General features: G+C 45.8%; 1 protein-coding gene across 1 annotated transcript in view; it reads left to right on the forward strand.

Moving 5' to 3' along the window:
* The first annotated feature begins 1745 nt into the window (after positions 1 to 1745).
* Positions 1746 to 15499, forward strand: part of LOC147085004 (Fc receptor-like protein 2) — a 28935-nt gene continuing 15181 nt past the window's right edge. Inside the window, exons 1-5 of the mRNA XM_085979706.1 lie at positions 1746 to 4321; positions 8931 to 9185; positions 12812 to 13069; positions 14120 to 14398; positions 15187 to 15465. Coding sequence (XP_085835832.1) covers positions 4273 to 4321; positions 8931 to 9185; positions 12812 to 13069; positions 14120 to 14398; positions 15187 to 15465 — 1120 coding nt within the window. The 5' untranslated portion in view covers positions 1746 to 4272. The remainder of the gene's footprint in view (positions 4322 to 8930; positions 9186 to 12811; positions 13070 to 14119; positions 14399 to 15186; positions 15466 to 15499) is intronic.

The raw sequence follows: 15499 nt of genomic DNA on the forward strand, positions 1-15499 counted from the left end.
GTCGAATTTCACCCCTGTTTGTTTCCTGTATTCAGCTGCCTTACAGCTTAGCTGCTGAGGTTAAATTTGATGGTCACAGATAATGAAACATATTTTACATTGTCTTCTCTCTTTCAGTGCATATCACGCATCAAGCGACCACACAAGGTATGATGAAAATAATGTCAATTATTAAAAACAATTCAGTTTTTTGAATGATTGATTCCAATTTTTAGCTGTAGAACAGCAGCAATTCAGGAATGGAGTAATTGTCAGCTGGTCGGCCGAGTGTAAAACTGACGTTCTGGATTCGCCACCAAAAAGAGAAACGCTCGATCATCATTTTGATTGATTAAGTGGGAATGTAACTTGGGCGTTTTCTCTCATGGTTGGCAAATCAGAACACCGGTTTTAAGCCTCAGCGCCATGTTTAAGGTCTGCCATCATATATTAAAGATAACGTGGCCTAGAAATTAGTCTGGGTGACAGCCAGCTCAATTAACTGAGAATTGGCAGCGAGTAATCATAATTGAGTAAATAAATTCATGTATAGATAGACAGGTCGTTGATGAAGCAACTGAGAATGCTGGTGAAATTAGCGCAGTTAATGTTGTTGATAGACTTTCACAGTGCGGCTAATGAAGTGCTACATAACAGACTTGTAAGCAAAAATTAATACCATGTGATTAAGGGGCAGTGGCAGCGTAGATAAGAAATTTGCTGAGACAAAAATGCAGAGTGTAGTTGATGAATTGTTGCTTTTTGTGACTGGAATGGGATATTCAGTAGTGTCTCTCAGAGTTCTGTATTGTGATCACTGTTCTGTCTGATAATGATATCAACTGGACTTGGGTATACCGGACACAATTACAAACCTTGCAGAAGTCAAAGACGATCAGAAACGTAGCAAGCAATGCAAAAGATAGTATCAGAATTCAGGAGGATAAAGACATACTTGCAAAATGGGCATGCACATGGCAGATGCAACTTAACGTGGGAAATTGCAGAGGAGATTTACTAAAATTGAACCAGGGACACGGGATTTCAGTTTTTAGAGCATCTAAGGCTCTTCCCCTTTGAATGCAGAAGGTTAAGGTGTGATTTGACGGAGGTGTTCCAAATCATGAAAGGTTTTGATACAGTAAATAAGGATACACTGTTATAATTTACTGTATTTGTTATAGTTAAAACGACTACCGCCTGATACAGGGAATCGGTTGTAACGCCCAACCATTGGTACTTACACAAATGGTAGGGGGCAGAGTGCTGGCGTTAAAGGGATGGTATGTCTACCGATCCCATTTCGAGGCCGTTACCACCCAATTTCAGAAAGGCGATATCACCTCTTAAATAGAAACTTCGATGAATAGGCACTCAATAGCTAGTGCCTGGTTGGCACACTGAGTAGAAATTACTCACTGTACCTACTACAGTGAATAGTGCAAAGATTAGAAATTTCAATATTTCTAATCATAAATTCCTTTCTGCAGCTCCTGGACCAGAAGTACTTGTTATTTATCCCAGCAGTGGTGTGGTAAAGGAAGGAGAGGATTTTAAGCTGCAGTGTCGATACAGTCTAAGAACTACTTCTACGTATTGGCTGAAAAATAATCAATACTTACCGGAACCTCCGAATGAGATTTATAAAACACGTGCGGACAATAGCAGCGGAGGCTCTTATCAGTGTGAAACGTGGACAAATAAATGGCAGAGGAGTGAACCTCTGGAAGTGGTCACCATCGGTAGGTGAACTTTGACACTTATTATCATAGAATACAGTAAAAGAAAGAAAAATCTGCAATGATATAGCATCTTCCACGATCTCCGAAAGCACTTCAAAGATAATTAAGTACTTCTGAAATAAAGACTCTCTTGTAATGTTGGATACATGACAGACAATCCGGGCAGAGCAAGCTCCCACCAATAGCAAAGTGATAATGACCAGATCATCTTTTCACTTCTGCTGGTCCAACTAAGAGGGAATGTGGGGCCTCGGTATAACATCCAATCCGAAAGGGTACATTTACGACAATGCTGACAACGGCATTCTCTTGACTCGGGTTCGAAACCACGACCTACTGTCACAGAGGCAATTGGGCACCGGGTGTGTTGGTTGCTGCCCAAATGAGTCAAATCTCAGTCGGTGAACTTTGACCCATAGTCAGCTCAGCTCTTCTCCAGAAAAGTTACTTTTCTAAAGAGGCCATTCAGTATAACGTAATACAGTAAAACAAACCGTATTCAATACTTGAATAATAATGCCAAATGATCACTGAGCAGAAGCATGCGGCAATCTTAACCCCAAATCCTACCAAGCGAAACTTCTGATTAACCCAGATTTGAAAATACAGCCATACAAATTGGAGTTAGTTGTATTACTAAATTCATTCATTACTTGTTCATAGGACTTCCATTTTCTCTTTTTTCAATGGAGTCATAACCACTGATCTTGCATTGAAGCAAGGCTCGCTAAAATAGCAAACAAGTTAATATTACATTTAAACTTCGTTAATCCCTCTGACAGTAATTTAATGAAGGGCATCTGTTGGGTGACCTGATTTTATAAAGTTTATTTAATGTTCAACCATCAGACATAAAAATTGTGATTTGCAAACTGCATTCGAATAACAAGAAAGACAGTTGGTCATTATCACATTAGTGTTTGTGGGACCTCTGTCTTAGCATATTTTTTACATTGCAACCATAACTACACTTTAAAAACTTGCTTCATCGGCCTTCCCGGCGAATTGGGAAGTTTTGAGATCGTGAAAATCGTTGTATCACTACCTTACCACAGTGGATGGAAAACTAATAGAGAACATTGTCAAGGACAACATTAATTCTCAGTTGGGGAAGCATGGGCTAAAAATGCATAGCTAGCACAGATTTGTTGAATGCAAACCATATCTGATTAAGACTTACAATTTTGTTGAAGTAACGGAGCTGTTTGATGAAGTTAGTCCAGTTGAAGTTATGTATATGAACTTTCAAAAGCCATTTGATAAATTAAGACATGAAAGACTTATTCGTAAAATGAAGCACATGAACCCTAAAGGGAGGTTGGTCATTTTAGTACGTAATTGGCCTGGAGATATCAGTCAGAGAATAGTGGTGACAATATGTTTATCTTACTGTAGAGATGTATGCATTGGGGTCCACAGCCGGTAATATTAGACACATTACTTATCTTCTTATCTATATATATATATAAAAGAGTTGGTTTCTCTGCCTGTCTTTTTCTGCCTGTTTGCCTGTCTGTTTGTCTGTCCGCTATACACTCAAAAGTTATAGAGCGTACCTACATGCATGTTATATCAAAAGAAAGCTTATCATTAGGGGAGTCTCATAGGCGTATTTATTTTTTGGTCGGACAGAAATTGTTCGGACAGCATACAAAAAACGTTCAAAAATCGGACAACTCCGCTCATTAGCGTTGAGTGACGTGATGGTTAACCAATTGTACAGGGGATAGCGTTGAGTGACGTGACGGTTGACCAATCGTACAGGGGATAGCGTTGACTGACGTGATGGTTGAACAATCGTTGTGTCACGGGGGGCGTTTCATTGCGTGTGTGGGCGGGACATCCTACAGGGGCTAGAATTGAGTGACGTGATGGTTGACAAATCCTACAGTTGACTGACCTGATGGTTGACCAATCGGTGCGTCACGGGGGGCGTTTCATTGCGTGTGTGGGTGGGCCTAGTCCTCCAGCCTCCTGATACGTGGCCGTCATTTCTTAATGCTGAAAGCGGGCACCCGCCACATTAAGTAACACAAATAAATAGTTTTAAAACAACAAAATTAATTTGTAAATATTTAAATTTCGTGTTTCAATGTATTAAAAGTTAGAACATCTCGAAATCAATTTAACACACATTTTTGTTTCCCTCGCTGCTCTGTGGCCCGAGGCCCCGGGGCCTAGGCTTCTCCAACCGCCGGCAGTGCTACTCCAGTCCCCAGGTTCCCGGCCACAGCCAAGCGGTGGCTATTGAGCACGGGCTGCCCAGGGCGCTGGGCTCGGTCGGGCCCGTCAGTGCGGGGGCCCAAGACCCCGGGGCCTAGGCTTCTCCCTCACTCAATCTCTCTCTCTTCTTCCCTCTCTCTCTCTCTCCTTCCCCCTCTCTCTTTTCCATGAGTGTCGGACCGGGAAAACCGGGGCTTTCCAATGAGCCATCCCTGACCGCAATCAGACACGGGAGTGCGCAGCGAAAGGCGTTCGACTGCTGCCCTGCACACCGGGTCCAAAAGCCCGCCGCTTTAACCATGGCGAACCCTGGGCTTGCTTCGGAGCGATGGGCACCAGGCCTGCCGGTGTCGGACTGACTCCATTCTGGTACCGAGGTGAGTCTTGCCGGGCTTGAGGCGCTAGGGGGGGAGAGGGGAGGGAGGGAGAGAAAGGAATGGAGGGACAGACAGGGGGAGGGAGAGACAGGGGGATGGAGAGAGAGGGGGGAGTGAGAGAGAGGGGGGAGGGGAGGGAGAGAGAGTGGGGAGGGAGAGGGGCAGGGAGAGAGGGGGGAGAGAGAGAGAGGGGGGAGGGAGAGAGGGGGAGAGAGAGAAGGGCACGGAGAGAGGGGGTGGGACAGAGAGGGCGGGAGAGGGAGCGAGAGGAGTGGGAGAGGGGCAGGGGAGGGGGAGGGGGGGAGAGAGGGTCAGGGGAAGAGAGAGGAGCAGGGGTCGAGAGAGAGGGGCAGGGGTCGAGTGAGGGGCATGGGTCAGAGAGGGGCAGGGGTCAAGCGAGGGGGCAGGGAGTGAGAGGGGCAGGGAGTGAGAGGGGGGGGTGGGAGAGGGGGGGATGGGGAGAGAGAGCGGCAGGGAGGTGAGTGGCAGGAAGAGAGGGGGGAGGGAGGGAAAGAGTGAAGGGGTGGAAGAGTGAGGGAGAGCTCGCCTTCTTTCTCCAGGCTTATCCCGAAACTAAATCCAGCAGTCTCTTTCTTTCTATCTTCCCCCCAGTCTCTCTCTCTCTCTCGTCTCCCCTGTCTCCTCCTTCTCCCCCCAGCCTCTCTCTCTCTCTTCCCCCCAGTCTCTCTCTCTCCCCCAGTCTCTCTCTCTCTCTCTCTTTCCCCCAGTCCCTCTCTACCCCCAGTCTCTCTCTCCCCCCAGTCTCTCTCTCTCCTCTTTACCCCCAGTCTCTCTCTCTCTCTCTCTCTCTCTCTCCCCCAATCTCCCTCCCTCTCTCCCCCCATCTCTCTCTCTGTCTCCCCCCATCTCTCTCTCTCTTTGCCCCCCCGTCTCTCTCTTCTCCACCAGTCTCTCTCTCTCTCTCTTCCCCCAGTCTCTCCTTCCCCCTCTCTCTCTCTGTCTCCTTTGCCCTCTCTCTCTCTCTCTCTCTCTCTCCTTCCCCCCTCTATCTCTCCTTCCCCCTCTCTCTCTCTCCCCCCCTCTCTCTCTCTCTCCGTCCCCTCCTCTCTCTCTCTCCTTCCCCCTCTCTCTCTCTCCTTCCCCTCCTCAGTCTCTCTCTCTCTCTCTCCTTCCCCCTTCTCTCTCTCTCTCTTCTCTCTCTCTTCTTCCCCCCTTTCTCTCTCTCTCTCTCCTTGCCCCCCCTCTCTCTCTCTCCTTCCCCTGTCTCTCCTGCCCCTTCCTCTCTCTCTCCTTCCCCTCACTCTTTCCCTCTCTCTCTCTCTCCTTCCCACACAGACAGGCTGACAGACAAACTCATTTATATATATAAAAATTATTTGTTCTTTTTTCATAACAACATGCCCTCAAAAAACCCTCGGCACAGCTGGGCACTCCAGCAAGTATGTTAATGTCCTGGACGTGGGTACAGTCTGTTCCATTTCGAAGGTTGCAGGTTTTCCAAAACTTGGAAAAGTAATGAAAAGTGATGAGGATAACAGTAGATTTCAGGAGGACATAGACAGACTGGTGAAATGAGCAAACACAGGGCAGATGCAATTTAATGCGGATAAGTTTGAGATGATTCATTTTGGGTGGACTAACATGGCGAGACAGTATTATCTAAACAGTACTATTTCAAAGCGGGTGCAAGTGCAGAGGAATCTGTTGTGCATAATCCCAAAACTTTGAATGTTGCAGTGCAAGTGGATAGGAAAGAGTTAGGAAAGCATATGGCATACGTTGTTTTGCAAAAGGGGCACTGGAATCAGAAACAAGGAAGCCATGCTGAAAGTTGAAAATCACTGGTTAGGCCTCAGCTGAATAATTGTGTACAATCCTGGGCAACACACATTAGGAAAGATGTCAAACCCTGGCGTGGGTGCAGAGAAGGTTTACCATGATGGTACCAGGAATGAGGGACTTCAATAATCTGGAGGGATTGGAGAAGCTGGGATTGTTTTCATTAGAGAATAGAAAGTTAAGGGAAGACCTAATAGAGGTATCAGCATTCAGGAGGAGGTTTGATAAAGCAAGTAGGGTGAAACTTTTGCCTCTGGCCAGTGGGTCGGTAGCCACAGGTCGTGGGATTAAATTATTTGGCAAAAGGACTAGAGGAGAAATGAGAAGATTGTTTTCGCATGGAGGGTTGTGAAGATCTGTAACACCCTACCTGAAAGGTTGATGGACGCATATTCCATGGGAATGTTCAAAAGGCGATTGGACAAGGACTGGAAGAGGACTAATTTACAGGGTTAATGGGAAAACGTTGGAGTATGGGACTAACTTGGACAGCATTCAACGAGCCGCCACAGGCATGGCAGGCCGAATGGCCTTCTTCTGTGCTGTAAGTTGATATGATTCTAGATATACTCGACCACGGGTGGATGGTTCTGGGCATCCAGTAGGCACAGAGGGGGAGAAATTCAGTTCTTTGCGCCTCCCGTTAGCGCATTAAGGGGGCGCAAATTGGGGCACAAAGCAACTAGAGTCCGGGTGTGGCGATATTTGTGCAGCTCGGAAAATGAACTGGACATTTGCGGCAGCGCTAAACACTACCGACATCATCTCCTGCGCCGGCAGATTGTGGCGTCAGTCGAGTGCCCCCTGCCTTAATGCCTGCCGCTAGCAACGACAGGTTGAGGGGAGCGATATGCTGTCAGAAAGGGACTAGGGGAGCGCTATTTAAAGGTGACCGCTTCCTGCCCTTTTTTGTAGCTGACATTTTTGCACCATGCAGTCTGAGAGAGAGAGACTTCTGGCGAGATTCAACACTGTGTGAAGGAGTTTTGAGTACTGAGCAGCACTTTGCAGGTTTATTTTGATTTTCACTTCCTTGCTTCAGCAGCACTCAGAGGTAGTGCCTGACTCCTTGGCGTTTGCGCCTTAAGACAGGTGTGAAGCCAGGGGCAATAAAAGCCAATTTGCTGTCAGAGGCGCTAATTAGCGCCAGGCCCTAAACATTGCGCATGGCCAATAACAGCGCCCCAAATCAGGCGATGCCGAATTTTTCCCCCTCAGCTTGGGGGGGTAATCAATGGGAAAGAACATGAGGCTGAGAATAAAGCGGGCTGCTGATTCGATGTCGCCCATTTTACGTTACCTTCCAAGACCAATTTATACACAAGTGGAATTAAATTTAACTTTTAAAGTACTTTAAAAATCGGGTGATTTCGAATCGCCCGCCCATTTCAACTCACGCGTAATTTTCATTTCCATTCCCTTAAAGGGAAGAGAAATTCAGGCGGGGCCTGTACCGGGAGGCCGGTCCATTGCTGCCCATTTTATTTTGATGGTAAAAGTGGAAATTACCTACAGTTTTTCTTGCAAACACTACCCTGGGATCAGGATTGTTGAGAAGTGCAGCTGCAGGTCTGAGGCCTAAATTTAGTGCCTTGTCTTGTGTCTCTCTAAGAACAAGTTATCATGGTGTTCACGCATTATGACAGGAAATTCCTTCGGAGCTGCGCGCGCACAGTGGCTGCTACATCACTGCAAATGCAGTGGAACCCCTTGAAAGCGCAAACTGGATTTCTGTCGCATACCTGCTGGAGTAACAGAGGCGGGTTGATAAAAATCCGAGAGAATTTCAATTTGTTACCACACAGACTTATGGGCTCAATTGATTAGTTTGCTGTTGCCCGAGTAAACAAGGCTGAGGAGAAAACTGGATGAACTTCCTGCTCATGGTTTAGTTCAATGGGCTTTCCGACTGATACACGAGGCACCTGAACAGTCGGTGACGCCTTGATTTTAAAGCCTTGACTCCACATAGAGCAGAGAAGGTGGCCTTGTTCAGGTTCTTATGTTGCCTGTGCTAGCTCCTTGAAAGAACAATGCAATTAGTCGCACTCCCCATCCTTTACCCCATAGCCGTGAAATTTTCTCCCCTTAAAGTATATATCTAATTCCATTTTGGAAGTTACAACTGAATCTGCACCCACCACCCTTTTTCAGCAGTATGTTCTAAAACTTAAAAAACACGCTTTGTTAAAAAAAAATCTCCTGCCCTTTCCTCTGATTCTTTTGCTAATTAATCGGTGCCCTCTGCTTACCGACACTCCTGCTGGTCGAAACCGTTTCTCCCCATTTAAGCTATCAAAATCCCTGCTGACTTTGGACAACTGAATTAAATCTCCACTTAACCAGCTCCGCTCTAAGCAGAACAGTCCCTGAAGGGTCCCAGACCTGAAACGTTAACTCTGTTTTTCTCTCCACGAATGTTGCCTGGCCTGCTGAGTATTTGCAGCATTTTCTGTTTTTATTCCTGCTCTTTTAGTCTCTTCATACATGATGAACATATACCAAATAGTCCTTGAGAGAGGACTGGGCTTGTTCCTAATTTGTGGAATCGATCGGGTCCCGAACTGTAGGTCCTTGAATAAAAGTGTGAATGACAAGTTAAGGGAATGTCAGTTCAACATAGAAAGGAGCACGTGACATTCTGATGTCGGAAGAGTCGCTCTGGCTTTTCGACTTGTAAGTTGCTGAGGTGATAGCGCAATACCCGGATGCTGCGCTGCAGTTGAAAGACAATTGTCCTCAGGATTTGATACATGTTCTTTAATATATTCCAGTAATTACTTATTTTATCTTTCTCACATATTTGCAGCTTCTGATATGGCTTTAACTCTGGAAGCCACGCCAGGATGTGAAAACATTTTTCTGAAGTGTTTGGTGCCTAACGGAAAATCAACAGGTCACAAAGTTTTTCTGTGGTATCGAAATGAAGAGTTAATAGCAAGAAATTTTCAATCTCGGTACAACATAGAAAACGCAAAAACATCAGTCGAAGCATCGTATCGTTGTGAGCTGAAAATACTCAACAGGAAGTGGGTCTCTCCGAAAGTAGATGTCACCGTAACAGGTTTGTCACTGGCTGTGTTATGTTTCTCCAAATTTGAAAGTTGGTTGGCTGCTTAACGATGGGAAGGTTTCGAAGAACAGTCTTTTGCGAGGTAAATTCTGTTGTAGTTGGGAAATATTTGTGATTAATTGGAAAACATTCAGATGCGTTCACTTTTGTCAAGTATCTGGAGTTCAGGTCGCAAAATTATACACTCAGTTAATTGTATGGGCATCGAGTGCCTACCGAAAAAAGTGTGAGGGAAGGTTTCCCCCTTGTTTACTCCTGGGAAGGCTGAGGAACTCTACTTGGAGACCCTTTACGTTTACTTTCAGTGCCTTTACGCTGCTGGGCGATTTTGTGCGCGTCCCCATACTTTTATCAGCAGGCCTGCATATGGGTTAATAACCACAGGGTGCTTAGAATGTGGAACACGCCACCAGAAGGAGTATTCGAGGCAGATATTGTAGACGCTATTTAAGGGACAATGGCCCAGAAATTCAGATCGGAGGCTTCCCGCGGGTGCAAGCCTCCGACCTGCACTTACCTAGCACGCCGGCCTTTGTGCTGTGGGCCCCTGTGAATTCCGATCCTGGGCCTCTGCCAACCGCCGGCGTGCAGTGCTTGCTTATCCCAGGGGCGCAGTTATTTCAAAGCGTCCGCTGGGATGATGTGGGCCATGGTAGCAGGGAATGCTTCATTCATAAGTTTGACAGGAAGAGCTGTCAAAGCTGTAAATACTATAAACCCCAAAACATCACTAAAACTTCAAATAATTTTTTAAAAAGATCACATTTTTAAAATAACTGTAAATTACATGAAATCATTATTTTAAACAATAATTTAAATTTTTGACAAAAATAATTACATTTTCTAACGGGGCTAAAAATAAACTTACCTTTCTTTAAATTATTTAAAAATAATCAATCTGTGGAAAAAATGTTTTAATTTGAATTCATTCACCACTTACCTTGTTAAAAGCAGGCCTTGCGCCTGCTTTTTAAAAGTGTAACTGCTGGAGACTTATCTTCCCGGAGAAACCTGCAAAAGAAAGTTAAATCGATGCGCATATGCTGCCTCTCCGGCGCACACGTTTCACCTGTAAACCCCTTCTTTCAGGCGAATGGAAGTGCCAGATTCCCGCGCATGCACCGTGCATGCACGAAACCGGCACTTTTGTTGGGCCTACACATGAGTACCCCGTGCATACTCGCCCGTGGAGACCCGAATTTCTGGGCCATCGAGATAAACAGATGAAGGAGAAAGCAGTATCCGGATATGTTGGTCGGGCTAGACGAAGTAGGGTGGAAGGAGGCTTGTGCGGAGTAGTAACACGTTAATGGTCTTGTTAGACCAAATGGCCTGTTTCTATGCTGTGACAAGTGTGGAATACTATGTAAGCGTGAAGGAATGTCTGGAGGGGTGTGCAGGAATTTCGCAAAATGTTCGTATTCACTTGGCAATTTTGGACCCCAAGTGAGGGGAATCTAATGGTAACTGCTGTTGGATCTTGCAAAAGGAGAATCTGCCAAACTAATTATTTGTGTGGATCCGTGAGTAGCCTAAAGTGAGAAGAAGGCAGGTGGTTGTTTGATTTCACTTCTTCCATCCAAACCCCAGCCTGCTGATCTTTGGTCCTGAAGCACTTTCAATTGATGATCCTGGGCCGCAAACTAAAGCCCGATTTGACAGTCAACATGAGACTAGCATCAGTGCTCTCCAGCCTACAGTTGTGCGCCTATTACTGCCCTATGGAGGCCAGCGTAAGCCCGTCCCAACCTATACGGATTTGTTGCTAATGGATGATAGAGTTCAGCTGAGTCAGGCAAATACCTGAAGCCAAGAAAATTTGGGGCAATGCTTCACTTATGCTCACAATAAACTCTGGCACCCTGTGCTCGCTGGGTAACTCACAAAGGAAAATGAGCTGGATGCACACTTTCCAGAATCTGGTTGGGTGGATGGAAGTTTGCTCACAGAATCCACCGGAGTTTCCCAGTATTGAAATCAGTGGCATAAATATACGATGGGTTTTGTAAGCGGTAATTGATCCTTATCGCCGCATTTTCTATTCCGTGCTCTGCTGAGGCGTTGCTTAACGCCCAGGCAAAGGACACATGTTGTAGCCCTGTGGCTTGGAATAGCTACAACGTCCTTGGTTGAACACCCGAACTCGTCGCCTTAGACTTTCAGTATAAGCGTTGCTTCATTGCCATCTACACGGTACCCCCTCCCCAGTCACTCTATCAAGCTGATAGAGAAGGAACGTAGTCTTACCGTCTTGGTCAGCAATAATCTGATAATTGGCACCGCCCTCACAATCCCGAATCCTGCAGTGGCCTGGCATGTTCTTGTGTGTACTCGTCATATTTTGTTTAGTTAAAGGCTTTCTATAAATGTAAGTTAATGCCGTATTCTCTTTTCATAGTAAAAGACAACCTAGAAATTCATTAAGGCGCTGCCAGCTTTGCGCCCAGTTAACGCCTAAAGAGTGATTTTGCGCCAGAAATGAGTTTGCGCAGATATTCAGCGCAGCGGTATTGGCGGCGGTAGCTGTAAGCACTGCGCCGGCACCGATGACGTCATCGGTGTGCGCAGTGCCCCGGTTCCACCCCAAAACCGGCCCGATCCCCATATTTAGTTGCTGCAAACAGCGACCAGAAAACGGGGCCGTCCTGCTGCATTAGTGGGGCGCTTTAAAATGGAAGGTGCGGCCGGCCGCTTTTTCGGCGGCCGCCTGCCCGCACCTCCTTCCCCGGCCTCCTCCTCCGCCCCCCCCCCGCGGCATTGCCGGCTGCTTTCCGCGAGCCCGGCACTTCTCCGTCGTGCCGGGCTCATTTGCTGGCACTATCCAGCAGCGATCTCCCCATTGCAGGCAGCTCCCCCTGAAGAGAAGGAGGAGGCCTGCAGTACCGCAGCCTGCCGCTCCGCAGCGGGTGGCGCAGCGGTGCCAAGAGCGCTGATATTCAGTGTCAGCGCCCCAAGCGGAGGCGGGCACACCCTGGTATAGCGCCCGGTTCCGAATTGGTGTGCTAACAATGAATATCTGACGATCGCTATAGGCTTCCCGCCCAGTGCTAACTTTTGGGCGTTAGCCAGCTGGCGGGGCCATAGTGAATTTCTAGGCCAATGTGTTTAAAAATTGAATAGCGCTCTGGCCTTAGAGGTGAAATTACACTACACTGAGATGACTGGAAACGAAGCCAATTCTACAGTAAAGTTTCTTAGAAAATGGGTTAGTTATTAATATCTGTCCCCACACAGCCTCCGCAGAACTCTCAATTTCCTGTCACATGGCTCACGTTCAGTTGTCACTTAGTACCTGAAAAAGCATCGACGAATTTACCTAATCCGTTATTGCCAACATAGTTAATTCACAGACTTCCACCCTAAGAAGAGCTGGGCCAAATGGTGGGGAAGTGCTGTACAAGGAGAGTGATATCAATAAACCCCAATTGCCGCCATCAGTAAATTCAACATCAACTGACCACTGCTTGCCTTCTATTCTTCATTTGTCCCAGACTGGATTGGAGTTGGGATTGGGGTTATATAACGTGTCCAATGCATTTGGGTTGTTGAAGAAGCAGTCCTAAGTTGGAGTTAAGCATTTGTTGAACTATAACCGCGAAATTTGCTCCCAACATTAGATGGCGATGTGACCTTACAGGCCGACCCAACTTCGCTTTTGGAAGGAGATACTCTGGATCTGAATTGTCAGTGCAGCAACTATTATTGGTGGAAAAAAGATGTTCACATTTGCAAAGGCAATAGAAGGATCCACTCAATGAAGTTGAATTATCGGAATGCCCGGTATAGCATTAGAGTCAATAGTTCAAAAGACAGCGGATCGTACCTTTGTACTATTGACAATAAGAAGTCTCGAAGTGTTCATGTTCACGTTCAAGGTACGTATGCAACACTTCAATCTTTTGAATATGTTTCCATATTACAGGTGTACAATCCGATAAATTCTGAATCTGGACAAAATTAAACATAGCAGCATGATCTCAGAAGAATTTGTTCCCGTTAGGTCATATAATGTTTATTTAAAAACGTGCTACTTTAGCCGATATTTAACCCAGGGTGGATTTCCCCCCCTGCCAGCGCCGGCAGATATCTTTCTCCTCCTTTCCCACCTCGGGAGATCAGTTGGCAGCTACCCACTTTATCACAATGCCGCATCTAGAGACTGACGGGGAGTTTTCTCCCACGAAACCGGCCTATGATGTTGCCTCTCCACAACAACCAGGAAGAGGTGTTGACAATAATCACTAGCAGGTCCTCTTGAGTTCCTGGAACAACAGTGGTGTGTTCGCTGACGGACTTTGTGGAAGGATAGAATACGTTTTGTGCGCCTCTCACCTCTCTTTAGCTCTTTTCCCTTATGTATTTGGCGTGGACTTTATCACAGACACCTACTAAAATCTTGGAGAAGATCCCCTTGGATATCCTTGTCTTCTCAGTGGGTGCAATATATCATTCACAGATCCCACGCCCTGGCCACCAGAACCTCGATTCTTTATAATTCCAGTTGTTTACAGCTGAGTTTGGGGCTGGCTGGTAACTGAGCGATGTAGCTGTGAACATTTAGGGAGATCACCCTGATCATTGTAAATGGTGGGACACAGCAGGGAATGGCTAAGAGAGAAAAGTTGCACTGGAAGATTCCTGCTGAAGCATATGTTTTGCCCAGCGTGGATTTTCTGTTTCAGCAGATATAGTAAGCAGATTAACTTCGCCACAAACATAAATAAGAGGGGACTTCCATTACAGTATGATAATGTTGCCTGTTCTAGAGTTCCACAATAGAGCTGCTGATTAGCCAGGGAATCGTTCAGTATGACCGCCCCCTGGTGGCGATTATCATATTGCCTTTCTCTGATTAATATCGTCACCAATTTGTTTAACTCTGTCATAGGAACCTTTATCTGTCAATACAGATTCTGTTTTCACAGAACTCTTCTCCCAACCCGAACTGACGACTGAGCCTGCAGTTGAAATATTTGAAGGACAACATTTGAAATTGACCTGCTTTGTTCCAATATTCTGGCACAATGTTATGATCAGATACACATTTTACAAAAATGGCGAAGTTCTGAGCTTGAGTTCATACAACGCATTTAAGCACATGGGGGCAGCTTCGTTGAACGACTCGGGGACTTACCAGTGTGAAGCAAATGCTTTGAAACGCGGTGTGAAAAAGGAGAGTGATGAGGTGTACATTTCGGTAAATGGTAGGGACAACCAACTGTAATTATTGTTCATCTTTCATTTAAATAATTCTTCAGGCAATTATAGTTAAGTAAACATAGAGGAGGGATCCAGCCTCGTAAATAATGTTGTCACGTAGTAAATCAATTTTGGAGCAGCCCTGTTTAAATCATAGCGCCATATGCCTCTTACAAAATCCATGCATTTGCTGAAAATCACACTTTTAATAGATTCAAAGTTTGAAGACCAGTACCCATTCATAGTGGGTAATATTAGTTCCCTACAACAGTTTGGAATGGGCGATAATGAATTTTCCTCCAATTATATGTCCCGCAGTTTTTGCCTCCCAACGTCTGCAATGGACAGGAATATCGTGCGTGGTGTACAATTGGCGCAAGATTCAATAGCGCACATTTTACCACAATGACCCAAGGCAAAATTATCACCTCTGTTTCCGTCTGTCTGATACAGCACCGAGCAGAACCTGGTCAGAAACAGCAGGGTGTTTAGTCAGACAATGTCTTATTACTTATGGGGTAACAGTTAAAATTATGTGTGCTAAAGCGTATCGGCAGTCAATGGAATAGAAATTGGGCTGTGTATATAACGGATGACCAATCTGCTGCCATCGGTTTTTCACAGCGGCCAAACATGAATTCTCCCCCCTCTAATTTCAGCAGCGTGGGGAAGCAAAACTCTGAGCCTCTGCTGCCTCGGGTACCCCTTCCATTCCGTTAGCTCTTGGCAATCATAACTCTATCTTTGAATTTTCAAAGGAGCAATCAAATGCATATTTTGTTCTATTTGATAGAGCTCTTCTCCAAACCTACACTGCCGGCTGAGCCTGAAGCTCAATTATTTGAGGGCGAACAGCTAAAACTCGCCTGTTTGGTTGAAACATTTCCCACCAGTTCTTCTTTGAGTTACGTATTTTACAAAGATGGACAAGCTCTCATTTCAGCAGCAGACCACAACTATTACATCAAGGATGCATCTGGGCCTGACGATTCAGGGATATACCGGTGTGAAGCAATTACTCTGAACAGCAAGGTGAAGAAACTGAGCAATCACGTTTCAGTTTCAGTCAGACGTGAGTAAAATGTACTGCAATTATTTATCATCTT

Source organism: Somniosus microcephalus, unplaced genomic scaffold (assembly GCF_052327205.1).
Source record: "Somniosus microcephalus isolate GS21.2 unplaced genomic scaffold, FLI_Smic_1.0 unresolved_chr9, whole genome shotgun sequence".
Classification (NCBI taxonomy): domain Eukaryota; kingdom Metazoa; phylum Chordata; class Chondrichthyes; order Squaliformes; family Somniosidae; genus Somniosus; species Somniosus microcephalus.